This window comes from Hylobates moloch, unplaced genomic scaffold (genome assembly GCF_009828535.3).
Source record: "Hylobates moloch isolate HMO894 unplaced genomic scaffold, HMol_V3 SCAFFOLD_4, whole genome shotgun sequence".
Classification (NCBI taxonomy): domain Eukaryota; kingdom Metazoa; phylum Chordata; class Mammalia; order Primates; family Hylobatidae; genus Hylobates; species Hylobates moloch.
In genome coordinates this window covers 56,253,805-56,271,715 of record NW_026652279.1, presented here as the reverse complement: position 1 = coordinate 56,271,715, position 17,911 = coordinate 56,253,805, and the positions used below count along the sequence as shown (strand labels likewise).

General features: G+C 36.0%; 1 protein-coding gene across 4 annotated transcripts in view; it reads left to right on the top strand.

Annotated features, from left to right (window-relative positions):
• The window catches only part of ALCAM (activated leukocyte cell adhesion molecule), a 210,965-nt gene extending 200,336 nt beyond the window's left edge, over positions 1-10,629 (top strand). For all 4 annotated transcript variants that reach the window (XM_058437560.1, XM_032150267.2, XM_032150265.2 and 1 more), the window contains 2 exons: positions 5,572-5,684; positions 8,204-10,629. In XM_058437560.1, coding sequence (XP_058293543.1) covers positions 5,572-5,659 — 88 coding nt within the window. In that variant the 3' untranslated portion in view covers positions 5,660-5,684; positions 8,204-10,629. The remainder of the gene's footprint in view (positions 1-5,571; positions 5,685-8,203) is intronic.
• Positions 10,630-17,911: the final 7,282 nt, after the last annotated feature.

Genomic DNA, 17,911 nt, shown 5'->3' with positions numbered 1-17,911 from the left:
TTATTTACTTCATCAGGATCATACATATTAAATGTTGGTATAACTGTCTTATCAATTATTGAGAAAGTGATAACAAATCATTCAATAAAGATTGTATATTTGTTTATTTCTCCCTTCAGTTCTGTCAGTTGTTACTTTATACTTTTATTAGGTACATATACTTACAATTGTTATAACTTCCTTATATATGAAACCTTTGTAATTATGAAATATCTGTCATTATCTCTGATAATTATCAATTATATGTAAGACCACCTCCCTATCTGTTTTCTAGGTATCTTCTGTCTTTCCATCCTGCCTTCTTTTGAATTACTTAATTGAGCTTTAGTATTACATTTTGATACCTCTACCGGCCTTTTAACTGTACCTCTTTGTGTTCGTTTATTGTGGTTGCTATAAGGATTACAATAAGAACTCAAAACAATCTACTCATGTTAAAAATCTAAGATTTTTGAAGCATAATCCCATTTAACTTCCTCTGTCTTTGTTGCTATTATTGTCACATCAATTTTATCTTCATATATTATAAAGATCAACTATGTTTTACATATATATGCATATAAAGCATATATATTAAACTGTTAGTTGTCTTTTAAAATATTTTACATATCTACAATCTATATTTTTTTATTCTTTCTTACATATCTGAGTTCCCATCTGGTGTTACTTCGCTTCGAAGAACCTCCTTTAATGCTTCCTTTGGGAAAGTTCTGCTGGTGATACTTTTTTCTACTTTCTTTTCATTTAATTTAATGTCTTTCTTTTGCCTTTAAGTGAAGGATCTTTTCACTGATATAAAATTTTGAGTTTAAAACTTTTCCTTTCAGCATTGTAAAGATGTTTAGTTATCTCTGGTGTGCATTTTTTTCTGATGAGACATCACCTGTTATTTATGTTACTGTTCTCCTGAACAAGTTTTCCATGGCACTTTCAAATATTTTTTTATATTTGCTTTTGGTTAGTATGTCTATGATTAACTTGAGTGTGTTTTTCCTTTTGCATTTCCTCTTTCCGGACTTCTGAGCATTTTGGATCTTCAAGTTAATGGACTTCATCAAATCTGGGAAATTTTCTCATTGTTTCTTCAAATATATTTTTGCCTCATTCTCTTTCTCTTCTATTTGACTTCAAATACAGCTCACTATCATCTCACAGGCCACTGAAGATCTGCTCAATTTTTTTTTTTCCACTGCCTTGGACTCCACCATCTCCTCACTTTTTTACTGTTTTCTTTCTCTCTGTTTTCCAGAATCTGTAACTTACAATTTTGTCCTTAGGTTCACTGACGCTTTCTTGTGCCACCTCTAATCTGATGTTAAGAGCAGTTAGTGAATCGTTCAATATCAATATTCTAGTTTTCAGTCATAGAATTTTTTTTGTTCACATTTTTTGCTGCTGCTATTTCCATCTGCTCTCTCATTGTTACCAAATTTTCCTTTAAGCCATTGAGTGAGTATTATATAATTGACTTAAAATTCTTGCCTGCTGATTCCAAAGTCTGTAAATCTGCGTCACCTAAGGACATTCCCTGGACTTTGTTTTACATTTTTCTATTCTGTGTATGTATTGTAACTTTTTTATCATATAATAGATTTTGTGGGTGATATGTTTTAGATTATAATTTCCGTTATATTTTTCTAAAAGGATATGAGTTGTTTTTCCTAGCAGACAATTAGATTACTGGCTAATTACTCTACTGTCACCTTGCCCTTGTGATGGTTAATTTTACGGTTTGTATTCCATGTCTGTCTTAGGATGAATGTCTAGTTTTTTTTTGTTTTTTTTTTTTTTTGAGGTGGAGTCTTGCTCTGTCACCTAGGCTGGAGTGCAATGGTGCGATATCTCGTCTCACTGCAACCTCCGCCTCCTGGGTTCAAGAGATTTTCCTGCTTCAGCCTCCCAAGTAGCTGGGATTACAGGCACACGCTACCATACCAGGCTAATTTTTGTATTTTTAGTAGAGACAAAAATTTTAGACAAAAAAAATTTTAGTAGGGGTTTTACCATGTTGGTCAGGCTGGTCTCGAACTCCTGACCTCAAGTGATCCACCCACCTTTGCCTCCCAAAATGTTGGGATTACAGGTGTGAGCCACTGAGCCCAGCCTGTGTCTAGTTTTGACACATAGTCTTTCTTGGTTATTCTGGGGTTTCAATACAAAGACTGATGTGTTTCAAAAGCACTTCTGGCTTGGTGGAGTTCAACTCCAAACTGTGTGGGTAGTACCTAAAAATCTATCAGGCTTCTAAGCCTTCTGGTATTGCTTTCCACTAAGCTCTTTGAAATTTCTCCCACATATTCTATTCAGGGGATCATCCAAGGAGCTTATCATAGTGTATACACAAATTTGGAATTCTTGCCACCCTGTGGCTGTCTCCTTTCTAAGATTTTTCTTCCTTGATTTCCAGCTTTTGGTCTACTTAGTCCATGCCTTCCAAGCTGAGAAGTGCCCTCAGAGGAAAAGCCATGTAAAATTTTCTTTCAATTTCTACTTTACTTTTATCATTCTCAAATACATTCACATACTTCATTCTGTACTTTTCTGAGGGTTTATAATTGTTATAAACATAAGAGTTAACAAAGTACACTTGGTTTTTTTTTTTTCAGTATTACTCAAAACAGAACTCCCTGTAGTCCATGCTTTATTTTAAGGTTGAAATCATTTGCACACTCAATGAGAATATGGCTTTATTCTTACCACACAGGTCAAGGCAGGTTAAAAAAATTAAAATTGCAATTTATATTATAGTAGTCACTGTCCTGATGTATTACAGTGTTGATTTTTTTAATTTTATTTTTTAGGATTTACCAACTGAATGTTGACTTTTTTATCTATCACTCTCTAGTTGCTCCAAACAAGTTATGATTCTTACTTTAGATGAAAGGAGTGGCAGTTAATGAAGTGAGTTTAAAAGAAAACAGACAAAAAGAGAAAGCAAAAGGAGAAGTAGAAAGAAAAAGAAAGGAGGAATGGGATGGGGAAAAAAATTAGAGGGGTGAGAGAAGACAAGGGGAAGAAAAAAGAGAGGAGAGAAGAGATTTTGGGGATTATGTGGCTTTTTTAAATTGCCACAATTTCTTACTGATTTACAGAAATTATAGTTATTAGGATACATAGTTAGTAGCTATTAGAATAATCAAAGACCTGTTTATGAATATAATTTTGTGCAGAACTATCTGGAAATGTTGGATTAAGAATCACTCAAGTTCTGTCATTTCAATGTAGTATTTTGTCAACTTGCTTATAAAAAAGGCAGCTGGGTATGTATGGACCTCATACTGGTGAACACTAATATATTAAGGAACAGTGGAAGGAAATAGACATAAAGGATCACGTCAGTTCAACTTAGTAGAATAATGATCTTTTGGATGCCTACCATGTTCTAGTCACTGTATTATGTGCTATGGATAAAATATAAATAAAACATGGCTATTATTCTCAAAGAGTTTATGGTCAAGTCAAGGAAACTAAAGAGATTTCTCACATCTCACTGTTTCCTTGGGGCAGATGGATGGAGAACTGAGCTAAGAGCTTGAAGGGAAAAGCTGGATTTCTTTGCATTTTTTGAGCTAAAGAAATGGATACTTTCTAGGATGTCAACTAGAAGCCTGAAAGAACCATGCCTTAGGAATAGGAGCAAGCCAAAGGTAGACCAAATTTTACTAAAATTGCAGTGGGGCTCCAACACAGGTCAATAACCTGATAGAATTGTGTAATCAGCCCCTTAGCCTAACAAAGGAAAGGGGGAGCCATAGCTGATAGAAAATAACATTCTGTAGGGTCTCTACAGTTCTTTTGTTCATAGGGTCAGCAAAACTTAAAAGGACACAATATGCAAAGAGTCAAGAAAATACAATCAATAATCTAGAGAAAAAGTAGATAAGATAAGCAAACAACAACTGAATTATTTGAATATTGTAGTTAATAGATAAGGCAATGAAAATAACTATAAATATATAAGAAAATGTGTAAGAAAAGATACTCAAAAGAGACAAAAGGAGTAGAGAATTGAAATGCAATGATTGAAAAGAGAAAAGAATTATATCTTTCAGTTCCAAAATGTCAATTTGATTTTAAAGGATCAAATTGACATTTGAGAACTGAAAGACATAATATTAAACACTATGTTTTCAGTGGATGAATTTAACACAGATGGGCCACAGCAGAGCACAGGAGAAGGAAACTGGAATAAACATCAATAGAAGACACCCAGACTGAAGCACAGAGAGGAAAAAGAACAGCCAAGACCAACAAGAGCATAAGAAACATGTGGACACACACATGTCTAAGCTATGTATAAAACTGAAATTCCAGAAGAATGAAAGAGCAAGAATAGCAATCACCAGTAAAATAAATAAATACATTATGGTTTATTCACCCTATGACATCCTATAGACCAATGAGAATGAACAATCTATAATCATATGCACCATTATACATGAATGTCACAAACTTAAGGTTGAGTTTAAATAAAAGGCAAACACAAATGAATAAATGTGAGATGATTCCATTTATGAACAAATTACAATAGCAGGTAAAACTATTATGTGAGAATTCAGATTGTAGTAGTCTTTGGGCAGGAAGTAGACTGCAAGGGCATGTAATGGTCTGCAATTGTCTCTTATTCTGGATGCTGGGAGGAAAGGAAGGAAGGGAGGGAGGGAAGGTGAAGGGGTGTACTCTTGGACATACAGCTACCATTTGTTCTGGTTTCTCCTAGTTAGCCACAAAACCTTAATTGTGTAATTAAGAAAACCTGATTTCATGTCTTAACGAATAAGAGTCTAGGCATGGGTAATCAAAGTAGCCGCTAAGGCATTGGTTTTCAAACTGTGGCAGGCAGTGGAATCACCTGAGGAGTTGTTTAACAGAGATCGCAGGTCCCATGCGCATGGTTTCTGTTTCTGTTTCTGTCTCTGTTTCTGTTTCTGTAGTTCTGGTGTAGGGCCCGAGAATTTGCATTTCTCGCAAGTTCACAGTGGATGCTGAAACTGCTGGTCTGGGGACCATAACTTGAGAACCAGCCATGTTAGAGTTGCTATAGCTTCTGTTGCCAATGTTCTATCATAAAGTTGTTCTCAATAATCTGGTTGTTGATGTATTCAGTAAAACAGAATTCATAAAGATAGACATAGGGCATTAGCTCAACTGGGATACATGATAGGGAACACCAGAAGGGAAAACGCCTTCATGAAATGTCCTTAAGAAAAATTTTTTGGAGAAAATTCGCTTAGAACAAAAATTTACACTATCAAATGAGTTACTTCCCAGAAAGTAGAGAGAAAAATAACCTAGCTAAAAACATGATGCACAAAGTGTTGTATAGTCTGTTTTCAAAATAATTGATTTTTTTTTCTCTTAGCATACATTTACTGGAACCCCATCACCAAGCTAATTTCAGTAGAATGTGCTCCATTATCAGTCAACGCTCACAGATGTGGAAATTTTTGCCTAGCAGTTTGCTGTAAAACATTTGCTTTTCAAAGACACATTAATTCAAATCTTAAAATTAAATATAAAAGTTGAACATGTATGTGTCAATATGATGAAGTTTATTTAATTCTCTTACAGGACTGCATCAAAACATGTAAACAAGGACCTTGGTAATATGGAAGAAAACAAAAAGTTAGAAGAAAACAATCACAAAACTGAAGCCTAAGAGAGAAACTGTCCTAGTTGTCCAGGTGAGTAGTCTGTACAAGGTTCATAGAAATAATTCCCTAGCAAGTAGGAAACATCCTTAAAGACGAAATCCTTTATGTTAAGATGCTCCATAATTACAGCTTTCAAAACAGGAAGAGATGGGTTTTTTCTTTTTATTATACTTTAAGTTCTCGGATACATGTGCAGAACGTGAAGGTATGTTACGTTGGTATAAACGTGCCATGGTAGTTTGCACCCATCAACCCGTCATCTACATTAGGTATTTCTCCTAATGCTATCCCTCCCCTAACCCCCCACCCCCTGACAGGCCCCATTGTGTGGTGGTCCCCTCCCTGTGTCCATGTGTTCTCACTGTTCAACTCCCACTTATGAGTGAAAACATGCAATGTTGAGTTTTCTGTTCTTGCGTTAGTTTGCTGAGAATAATGGTTTCCAGCTTCATCCATGTCCCTAAAAAGGACATGAACTCATCCTTTTTTATGGCTGCATAGTATTCCATGGTGTATATGTGCCACATTTTCTTAATCCAGTCAATCATTGATGGGCATTTGGGTTGGTTCCAAGTCTTTGCTATTGTGAACAGTGCTGCAATAAACATACATGTGGATGTATGTTTATAGTAGAATGATTTATAATTCTTTGGGTATATACCCAGTAATGGGATTGCTGAGTCAAATGGTATTTCTGGTTCTATATCCTTCAGGAATCGCCACACTGTCTTCCACAATGGTTGAACTAATTTACACTCCCACCAACAGTGTAAAAGCGTTCCTATTTTTCCACATTCTTTCAAAACAGGAAGAGAGTTTTTCGAAAGGAAACTTTCGTGACTCAGAAAGTGTTTTCGGAAGAGTGGAAACTTACCAGTTTCCCCCACTCCCTCCTCAAAATAATCATTATCCTCTGAATAATAAAAACCAACTATGAGATGTTAACATTCAATTAGCATTTTATACTTTAATGCAAAAACTTTAAGTGCAAAGAAGCTTTGTTTTTTGAATTGGTGTTTGGGTTCAGTAAGAACAGATTCTAATACCTTAGATTTATTTTAAATAAATGATTATGAAAATAATTTTAAAATATGAAAATTTTAGGCCAGGTGCAGTGGCTCACACCTGTAATCCCAGCACTTTGGGAGGCTGAGGCGGGTGGATCACTGGAGACTAGGAGTTCCAGACCAGCCTGGCCAACGTGGTGAAACCCTGCGTCTCTGCTAAAAATACAAAAATTAGCCAGTCCTGGTGGCAAGCACCTATAATCCCAACTACTCTGGTGGCTGAGGCAGGGGAATCACTTGAACCCAAGAGGTGGGGGTTGCAGTGAGCCGAGATGGTGCCACTGCACTCCAATCTGGGTGACAGAATGAGATTCTGTCTTAAAATATAAAAATAAAAAAAAAAATTTTAATCTAGGTGTTTGATAAAAGTGTGAGTGTATTTATACAGTCAATATCCCAAATCATTTTAACGAAAAGTCTAACAAACTCGTGAATGTGTGTATACATACACGCATATGCTTTTATAGGTAGTATATGTATGTGTATGTGTATATATGTATCCATGTATCTATATGCACATATGTAGAGGCATATGTCTGTTACATATGTTATATACATTTAACATATAAAATCTCTGTGTGTGGTTTTTAAGACAATCTCAAAAGAGGTATGTTTCCATGGCATTGCCACCTGCAATTTGAGGTTTTTCTTTTTATTTGTGTTCCCTTAAACCAAGCAAATAGAAGAGCCATTTGGACTATTTAATGTCTTTTAGAATAACTGTTACTATAGCTTACCAATATGACATGAAAAGCCCCAACCACCACAGTAAACCTCAGGTTCATTATGAATAAACCACAAGTCACAATTTGAGTGGGTCATCCAAGTTAATCCCATGATAAGGATGGGGCGTGGGAAAGTACTGAATTTAAAAGGATGCACACAGGGGAGAACAACAGAATAATTGAAATAAGACTTGTTTTTTTAAAATCTGAAAGCCAGGATTTTAAACTGATGGGGTGAAAGAAATCAGAACTGGATTGCTTCTCTATCTCGCCTTTCACTGGAGGTCAAGTATGCAGCATTCCCACATGACTTTTTGTTGTTTTTTCCACTTTTCTAGGGTTCTTTTCCTCAGTCCTTTGTAAACATGGATTTTAACTACTGTTTTCTTCAAAATTGTATAGAGTAACTTCTCAGTGAAAAACTGTACTTGAAGACAAATCCCACAAAATAGTGTGATTTGAAGAAATGAGTGTATTTTTAACCTAAAGAGAAATGCAATGAAATATTTTCTTGAAAAAAAAACTTGTAATATTAGTATTAATTTTACAAAAAAAGAAAACTGAATAATTCCAAAAATTATTTGTAGAAAGCATGCAGCAATGCCTGAGATTATAGATGGGCTCGGGGACAATGGAGTTTTATAAAAGGCCCTCCTGTAAAGTAATTTACTAAATTACTTTTAGCACAAAGTATCTGTTGATGTTAAAAAATTATTGCTTTGGCAGCTTATCTAAATTATGCTTTTTTTCATTTCAGAGATAAAAATCATATAGACCAATTGAAGCATGAACGTGGATTGTATTTAAGACATAAACAAAGACATTGACAGCAATTCATGGTTCAAGTATTAAGCAGTTCATTCTACCAAGCTGTCACAGGTTTTTAGAGAATTATCTCAAGTAAAACAAATGAAATTTAATTACAAACAATAAGAACAAGTTTTGGCAGCCATGATAATAGGTCATATGTTGTGTTTGGTTCAATTTTTTTTCCGTAAATGTCTGCACTGAGGATTTCTTTTTGGTTTGCCTTTTATGTAAATTTTTTACGTAGCTATTTTTATACACTGTAAGCTTTGTTCTGGGAGTTGCTGTTAATCTGATGTATAATGTAATGTTTTTATTTCAATTGTTTATATGGATAATCTGAGCAGGTACATTTCTGATTCTGATTGCTATCAGTAATGCCCCAAACTTTCTCACAAGCACCTAAAACCCAAAGGTGGCAGCTTGTGAAGATTGGGGACACTCACATTGCCCTAATAAAAAACTGTGATTTTTATCACAAGGGAGGGGAGGCCGAGAGTCAGACTGATAGACACCATAGGAGCCGACTCTTTGATATGCCACCAGCGGACTCTCAGAAGTAAATCACAGATGCATATAGACACACATACATAACGGTACTCCCAAACTGACAATTTTACCTATTCTGAAAAAGACATAAAACAGAATTTGGTAGCACTTACCTCTACAGACACCTGCTAATAAATTATTATCTGTCAAAAGAAAAAACACAAGCGTGTGTGAGAGACAGTTTGGAAAAATCATGGTCAACATTCCCATTTTCACAGATCACAATGTAAATCACTGTAATTACAAATTGGTGTTAAATCCTTTGGGTTATCCACTGCCTTAAAATTATACCTATTTCATGTTTAAAAAGATATCAATCAGAATTGGAGTTTTTAACAGTGGTCATTATCAAAGCTGTGTTATTTTCCACAGAATATAGAATATATATTTTTTTCGTGTGTGTTTTTGTTAACTACCCTACAGATATTGAATGCACCTTGAGATAATTTAGTGTTTTTAACTGATACATAATTTATCAAGCAGTACATGAAAGTGTAATAATAAAACGTCTATGTATCTTTAGTTACATTCAAATTTGTAACTTTATAAACATGTTTTATGCTTGAGGAAATTTTTAGGGTGGTAGTAAAAATGGAAACTTTTTGAAGTAGACTGGATATGGGCTACTTGTGACTAGACTTTTAAACTTTGCTCTTTCAAGCAGAAGCCTGGTTTCTGGGAAAACACTGCACAGCGATTTCTTTCCCAGGATTTACACAACTTTAAAGGGAAGATAAATGAACATCAGATTTCTAGGTATAGAACTATGTTATTGAAAGGAAAAGGAAAACTGGTGTTTGTTTCTTAGACTCATGAAATAAAAAATTATGAAGGCAATGAAAAATAAATTGAAAATTAAAGTCAGATGAGAATGGGAATAATATTTTGCCACTTCTGCATTATTTAGAAACATATGTTATTGTACATTTGTAAACCATTTATTGTCTGGGCAATAGTGACTCCGTTTAATAAAAGCTTCCTGTAGTGCATTGGTATGGATTAAATGCATAAAATATTCTTAGATTCGATGCTGTATAAAATATTATGGGATAAAAAGAAAATATGTTATTTTGCCTCTAAACTTTTATTGAAGTTTTATTTGGCAGGAAAGAAAATTGAATCTTGGTCAATATTTAAACCAAAGTAAAAGGGGAAAAACCAAAGTTACTTGTTTTGCATGGCTAAGCCATTCTGTTATCTCTGTAAATACTGTGATTTCTTTTTTATTTTCTCTTTAGAATTTTGTTAAAGAAATTCTAAAATTTTTAAACACCTGCTCTCCACAATAAATCACAAACACTAAAATAAAATTACTTCCATATAAATATTATTTTTTCTTTTGGTGTGAGAGATCAAAGGTTTAAAGTCTAACTTCTAAGATATATTTGCAGAAAGAAGCAACATGACAATAGAAAGAGGGTTATGCTACAATTATTTCTTGGTTTCCACTTGCAACGGTTAATTAAGTCCAAAAACAGCTGTCAGAACCTCGAGAGCAGAACATGAGAAACTCAGAGCTCTGGACCGAAAGCAGAAAGTTTGCCGGGAAAAAAGAGACAACATTATTGCCATCGAATCAGTGCCTGGATAAAGAAGAAAGCTTACTTGTTTAATGGCAGCCACATGCACGAAGATGCTGAGAAGAAAAAGAATTCCAAATCCTCGACTTTTGAGGTTTCGGCTCTCCAATTTAACTCTTTGGCAACAGGAAACAGGTTTTGCAGGTTCAAGATTCACTCCCTATATGTGATTATAGGAATTGTTTGTGGAAATGGATTAACATACCCGTCTATGCCTAAAAGATAATAAAACTGAAATATGTCTTCACAGGTCTCTCACAGCTGTCTGACTCTTGTCTAAAGTAGAATGTTCATGTGTGGAAAGTGATTGTCTTTATCAAATAGTGGAAAACTCACTGTGACTCTCCATCTTTCCGGAGAAGGAGTGCAGAAAAGTAAAATTCCCCATGCCTTCCTACTAGGTCAGGAGGGCTACCTTAGCTAGTCCCTAGATTTCACCAGTGATTGATGCTATAATGCATCTGTCTTCAATGATAGGATCATATTTACTCTTGGGTGTCCCATGTAACTGTCCTAGTACCTTAATTAAGAGAACAGTTTCATATTTGTTCACTTCTGCCAATAACATTCTATTCAGATGGTCATTTGGAATTACCCAGGCCTGAACTTTCAAAAAATATATTCCCTCCAAAATAAGGTAAAGCCAGTTGTGTACATAAGAGAAAGAAATTAACATTTATTGAGCCCATACTATGTGCTAGGGTCATTCATACATTAACGGTTAACAGTTAACAGTTGTAAATAGTACTAAATATCCCCCTCATTTAACAGCTGAAAACCTGAGGTTTAGAGAAACTTCATAATTCCCAAATGCCCTTAGCTTCAAAGTAGATAAGTTGGGTATCAAAGTAGATCTGAATCCTTGCCCCAGCCTACGTACTTCCCTAAGCTCCTCTAAACAATGTTCCTTTTCATAATATGTAAAATTGGAAAGCATTAATTGACACGTGGACTGGTTATACCATTGATAAAAGAATTATTCTGAGATATTTAAATCATTCAGAAGGGCAAAATTGCATAATTTTTCTACAGTATTTGGATTAAACATATTAGACGTTATCAGAATGTATAATATATTCCACATCATATTTTTAAACATCACATATGCTATTACATACTAAGTGCCTGTTATGAGACAGATACTGTATTGGTGCATGTTTTAAATAATGTTTCATTGAATTTCTCTGAGAGGAGAGGTGTGATGCCTATTTTAAAGATGAAGACTCAATGCAAATAACTTTGTCACAATTCCAGATACAGAGTAGTTGAGCCAGGACCCATTCTCAAGTTGCTGAAGTTCAGGGTCGATTCATTATATTGTTTATCATCCCATTATAAGAATATACATCCGTCTACACTTGGAGAGACTAACAAAAAGAGTAGCATTAAATAACCTATTTGTTTTTCTAGTAACTAGTGCCATTGATATTCAAGGTAATATGATTAAAATAAGACATTAAAACTGCTTTGAAAACAATAAATGACGGTATAAATGTTAGCTGGATTTTAATCTTATATCTAAAGAATTAAATGGAACTAACTACTATTTGAAAAGTCAGTGCAGTATATTTGGCTGTATAAACATTATACTTTCACAGTAGGAAAGACTTCAGTTAAACACTGAATATATATTTCTTATGTAAGCTTCTTCATTAAAACTTTCTTGAAAATACTCTGTATTTTTACATGAAGCCAGAAAACTGGGCCTCATTTTTTTCTTAGCACTCTATCTTCACCTGTTCATCCTCATTCTAATCTAATTTCTTTTTATCCTAATTCTGCTTCTCATATTTTTTCCTGATAAATGATTTTCACATGCACAAATATTCACTGGAAAATGAATACCTGGGCACATGACTCCAAAAGCAGATCTCATTCTCAAGTTATTTGTCTTATCCCTTTATATTGGCTATCTCTGGGAAAGGTTTTACCCTGTAATGATCAAGCCTCTAAATGAGAGAAAAGATCTTCAATTGGGTATATAGATGCATGCACATGCACACAAATACACAGAGGCAGACGACACACACACACACAGACACACACACTATGGGCTATTTTATCCCCCTTTTTTTTTGAAGAGAGAACAAGGATTTGCTCATCAGAAAAGAAACTGAAGGACAACAAAATATTTGTCAAAAATAGAAAGCAGCTAAGAGGTGGAAAGATTCATGATGCTTTGATGGGGGACATTCATAAGTCAAAGGTCCAATAGTGTATTAGACCTCATAGTTGCAACAAAATTTGTTTGAGTAAACCTAATCATATCATCTCTATACTACCAAGAAACAAGTGAGAGCCTCAATATCACAGAGGCTCAAAATAATGTTTTACATTCTTTGAAAGACCATGTATTATCAGAGAGCAAAGGCTACAGTCTCCAGAAAGTACAGTATTTGATCAAAAAAAGAAAAATCTGGGGCTTGGCACGGTGGCTCATGCCTGTATCTCCAACACTTTAGGAGGCCAAGGTGAGAGGACTGCTTGAGCCCAGCCTGGGCAATATGGTGAAACCCTATCTCTCCATCTCTACAAAAGACACAAACAATTAGCCAGGTGTGGTGGCACAAGCCTGTAGTTCCAGCTACTTGGGAGGCTGAAGTGGGTAGATCACTTGAACCCAGAAAGTGGATGCTGCAGTAATCGCTCCACTGCACTCCAGCTTAGGCAACTGAGCAAGACTCTGTCTTAGGGGGAAAAAAAAAAAAAGGTACCTTTGGATGCTGTCAGCAACTCAGTTTGCACTATTTTGGAGTTAATAACCAAAATAAAATTTTAAGATTTCCCAAAAATATCTTTCTTTGGATTCTACTTTCTCAGGTCGGCCATAATAATTTTAGCTTCAATTAGCAGTTTAAATTCACGGCTTGATTCACATGACATCTGAGATTCACTTGCACAGAGATAGCAGTTTGGGACAGCTCTGTGTGATTCTTTGAATTCTCATCAGTAAGGAAGCCACATTTTTAGTTAAATAAGATGTGGTTACTGCTTGAAAACTGATTCACAACTCTCCCTGGAATGACTTATTAAGGAAATGGAATATTTCTGTTACAAAAAGGTTTATATCTAAGCAGAGTCATTCCTTGTATGCTAAACCATTTCTAAAAACCAAGTTTGCTCTGAAATTTTGGGCTTCTACATTGTTGGTAATCACTAAATTTCTTTTTCTTAGCTTGATTATAATTGTCTACGAATATCCTTAAAATAGTCTCTAACTGAAAGCAAATAATCATAACCTATTGCTGAATCTGATTCCAAGAAGGACTATTTGAAATATTTGTAGGTTTATTTGCTACAAATATTTTAAATTACTACAAAAAGTAGTAATCTTTTTATAATATTTCTTAATTTAGAGAGCTTTTTTTTTAATCTAATAGCTGCATACAAGCTGTGTAAAAGATGATGGGTTTTTGGTCACATTAGCAACAACACCACATAAACAACAGATCAATCTGCCCCCATGTTCCTAACTGATGAATCTGTTTACAGAGAAATGTCATTAAAAGATTGCCTGTAGTGGCTTTGTTACTCTTCTGTTAATTTGAGTTTAACCTTTCTTGAATGTAATAAAATAAACTCATTCAAATATCAAATATGTACTTCACAGTTATCACCACAGCATTTAACTATATGTTTTGTTGTCCTGATAATAATAGTAATGTATGTAATCAGGGTCCATTTCAAAGGTTTACATTGATTGAGAAATACAGTTGATTTCATGAAGTTTCTATAATGTTGATGGAGTGAACTTTACATTGGTCTCTTCAGCATCGTTGCCCAGTAGTACCTGGCATTGCACCAAAGAAAACCCAGTGCAGAGGCGGGGCAGCTTTTGTTGGTTCAGCCTCATCATTCCTCACTCTTATTACTGGATATCACATATGAATGTGTGTGTAAGTTGTGAATGGGAAACCTGCTTCTCAGTTTCTCCTTTAAAAGATTTTTCCAAGCTTTTGATCCAATGGGGAAATCGTGTGGTTGGGAGCAAAATGAAGTGGGCTTTACCAAAATAGTTCGCATTCCATTTTAAAAATTCAAGTCCAGAATGGAGCAGCTGAGGTTTGGAGACTTGGCTGAGTATGGGGAGCGGTTCAGTTATGATTTGGGTCTCCAAATCAGCTTGAATTTCCAGATTTAAATCACATGTATTTTAATAGCAATTAACCGAGCATTTGCTGAAAGATGCCTTTGTGTAATGAAGCATGTGACTCACTATCAGCACCAGTCAACACAGTTGGTTTTATCCCTGGTTCACATTTTCTTCTTAGAGAAGAAAATTTTCTTCTCTCCGTTTCCCTCCCAGGGCTTCGACAAAAGTGGGAAGTTTGTGTTCAGTTTTAAGGTGAGTCCCATGCGGGCAGGGATGGCTCTCTGGACTGAGGAGGCAGCAGCTTCTTAGAGGAAGCTACCACAGTGTAAGTCTTTTCCCTCCATCCCTGTTTGTGCAGGTACCAGAAGATGCCTCCTTAAGTTAAAAGCTTTTGCAGAAAGCATACTGTTGTTTCTTTGATGATCCATTTGTTGCATTAGTTGCCCTAATTCTTTACCCTTACTTATATCCATATCCTTTGCCATGTGACTTTGCAGCTCCTCCCACAAAAGTGCCAGAACATCATTTCCCATCTCTTGATCCTACATTGGGCCATATGATTTGCTTTGGCCAACAAAATCATATGGAAGTGACAGTCCACTAGTTCTGAGCCTCAGCCTGAAACTGCCTACTGTGTTTCCTCTTGCCCTTTTGTATTTTTCACTGCCATGAGAAAAACAGAAGCAAATAACCCTGCTAATGCCAAGAGGAGGTTGAGAGACACACAGAGCACATCCGTACCACATAAGGTGCCTCACTCAAGGCCAGCCTGGAGCAGAGCTCCTAGCCAATCCGCAGGTACATGAGCAAGTCCAGCCAATGTCACTAAAGCCCAATCTGTATCAGCTGTCTCTCAGACAATCCACAGACATGTGGGCCACAATAATAAATAATTGTCATTTTTAAGCCATTGCACTTTTACATTGTTATTATGCAACAATAACTAGTACACCTTTTCACAGGCAACTGAGTTCCTGATTGACTTATTGGTTATGATAATATCAAGAACAGTCATTCCATAAAAATTCAGAGACATTTTATTAAAACTCCACTGATAAGTCTTTTGTGCTATCAAAATTCTTCCTTCCTCGAGCTTTCTGGGACCAACATTCACGACCCAAAACCCTCAACATATAGAAATATGCTATTGAATATACTTTAGTATCAATAAATAAAAATCTATTGTAGTAATGCCAGGTAGCAAGTTAGAGATCATTGTTAAGTATATAAATCTCACATAAGTCTCTTGACAGACCGGGCATGTGATGTGTTTTGCCTGGGCTGGGCCACATTTGCCCTTTTCCATTGTTCCAAAAGTTCATTGTTCAAGATGGGTTCGTACAATTGCTCTTTCTTTGTGCCCACATAATTACATGCCAATACCTTTCCTCAAATTAGAAATTATATTCAGGCAAGAGATTCTGCTGACACCACATTCCTCACCAAATGTCAGAGTCTCTTAAAAAATACTGTAAGCTCAAAAGGCCTAATTAGGTTTTCAGTAATTCATGTCATTGGTCATTAGGACAATCATACAAATCAGCAAGCACTCAGGTGTCCAGACACTAAATGGAGACATGAATCTAAAAGATCACTGGCAACAGTCCTAAAAGAAATCAAAAAAGTTTTCTCACTGCTTTCATTAACCTTTTCCTTATGTTTCCACATTTCAGGCACTTATTCTCTAGACCTATAAAACTGCTCAGCAACAAGGTTCAGGGAAAGGAGGTGGAAATAATGTGGATGGTTTATTTAAATGACATGTACTTGGGAAGTAGTTATTAAACACATGTACAGATGCATACATCCTCACCCATTTTCCTGCAAGCTTTTGGATTCTGACTATCCACCATATCCTGGATGAAGCAACAGTAACAACGAGAGGGGAGACAGGCATACTTTGTTCTTGTGTTCCCAAAGGGCACAAGGCATTATTGAGGGACAGATGGACTTAATGATTTAATAGAAATACCATGACCTTTAGAAATAAGCAGACTCTGACTGGACTTCTAAATGAATACTATGGATCTACAATTTATTAGAAGTGAGGCCTTGAGCATAATACCTAAACCCCTGAGCCTGAATTACATCATCTGTAGGATGGCAGCAATACTAATTGTATCAGAGCTTGTTGCTCTTTAAAGGATAAAATGCACACATTAAAGAGAAAAGGGGGACTGGGCATGGTGGCTCATACCTGCAATCCCAGTATTTTGGGAGGCTGAGGTGGCAGGATTTCTTGATGCCAGGTGTTGAAGACCAGCCTGAGAAACACAGCTAGACACTGTATCTACCCCAAAAAAAAAGAAAGTAGGTATCATGGTGTACATCTGTAATCCCAGCAACTCAGGAGGCTGAGGCAGGAGGATCACTTGAGCCTAGGAGTTTGAGGCTGCAGTGAGCTATGATCACACCAATGTACTCCAACCTGGGCAACAGAGCAAAACTCTATTATATAGTTTGGCTGTGTTGCTACCCAAATCTCACCTTGAATTGTAACAATTAATCCTCATGTGTCAAGGGCAGGGCCAGGTGGAGATAATTGAATCATGAGGGCAGTTTCCCCCATACTCTTCCATGGTAGTAAATGAGCCTCACGAGATCTGATGGTTTTACAAATGGGAGTTCTGCTGCACCAACTCTCTTGCCTGCTGCCATGTAAGACATGCCTTTGCTTCTCCTTTGCCTTCCGCCATGATTGTGAGGCCTCCCCAGCCATGTGGAACTGTTAAGCCTATTTCCTTTATAAATTACCCAGTCTCAGTTATGTCTTCATGAGCAGCATAAGAAGAGACTAATACACACTGTTTAAAATTATAAAAAAGGGAAATAACTGTGGGACCCACTATTAAGTACAGATTAGATTACTGCATAGCAGAGAAACCCAATTCAACAGAAAGGGTATGTTCCAAATTAGAGACGGTAAATAAAAAAATTGTTTTCTGTTTGTTTGGTTTTTTGTTTTTTAATGACAGTCACAAGCAGTATCTTCTCCCATCTTGGGAAAGCAGTTTCTGAGACCTGCTTACTTGCTGGTGGTATTTGGTCTAATAAATTAATCTTTATGCAAATACTGGCCTGGCTGTTTGTAGTTACTCCTGGAAATTATCTCCACATATATGAATCATTTCTCATTTTAGCTAAAGTCAAATCTGTGCTTCTGTCAGCAGGGTAGATTGCAATGTCAAAGTTTATCATAGGCTAAAGGATCACAGTGATACAGAATGGTTGGACTCCTGGCTAAACACTACCCTTAATCCTGGAACTGCAGCCATAAGTGAAAACAGCTGACCTCATTTTTCAGCCCAAATGTTTTTTTTTTTTTTGGCCTGCCACAACCCTATCCTGTGCCCACAAAAAGACTTCAGCTAGCAGAGCAATACAAGCTCTGAGCATTGGGGATACAAGCTGCTGAGTGGTGAGCAGAGAAGCAGCA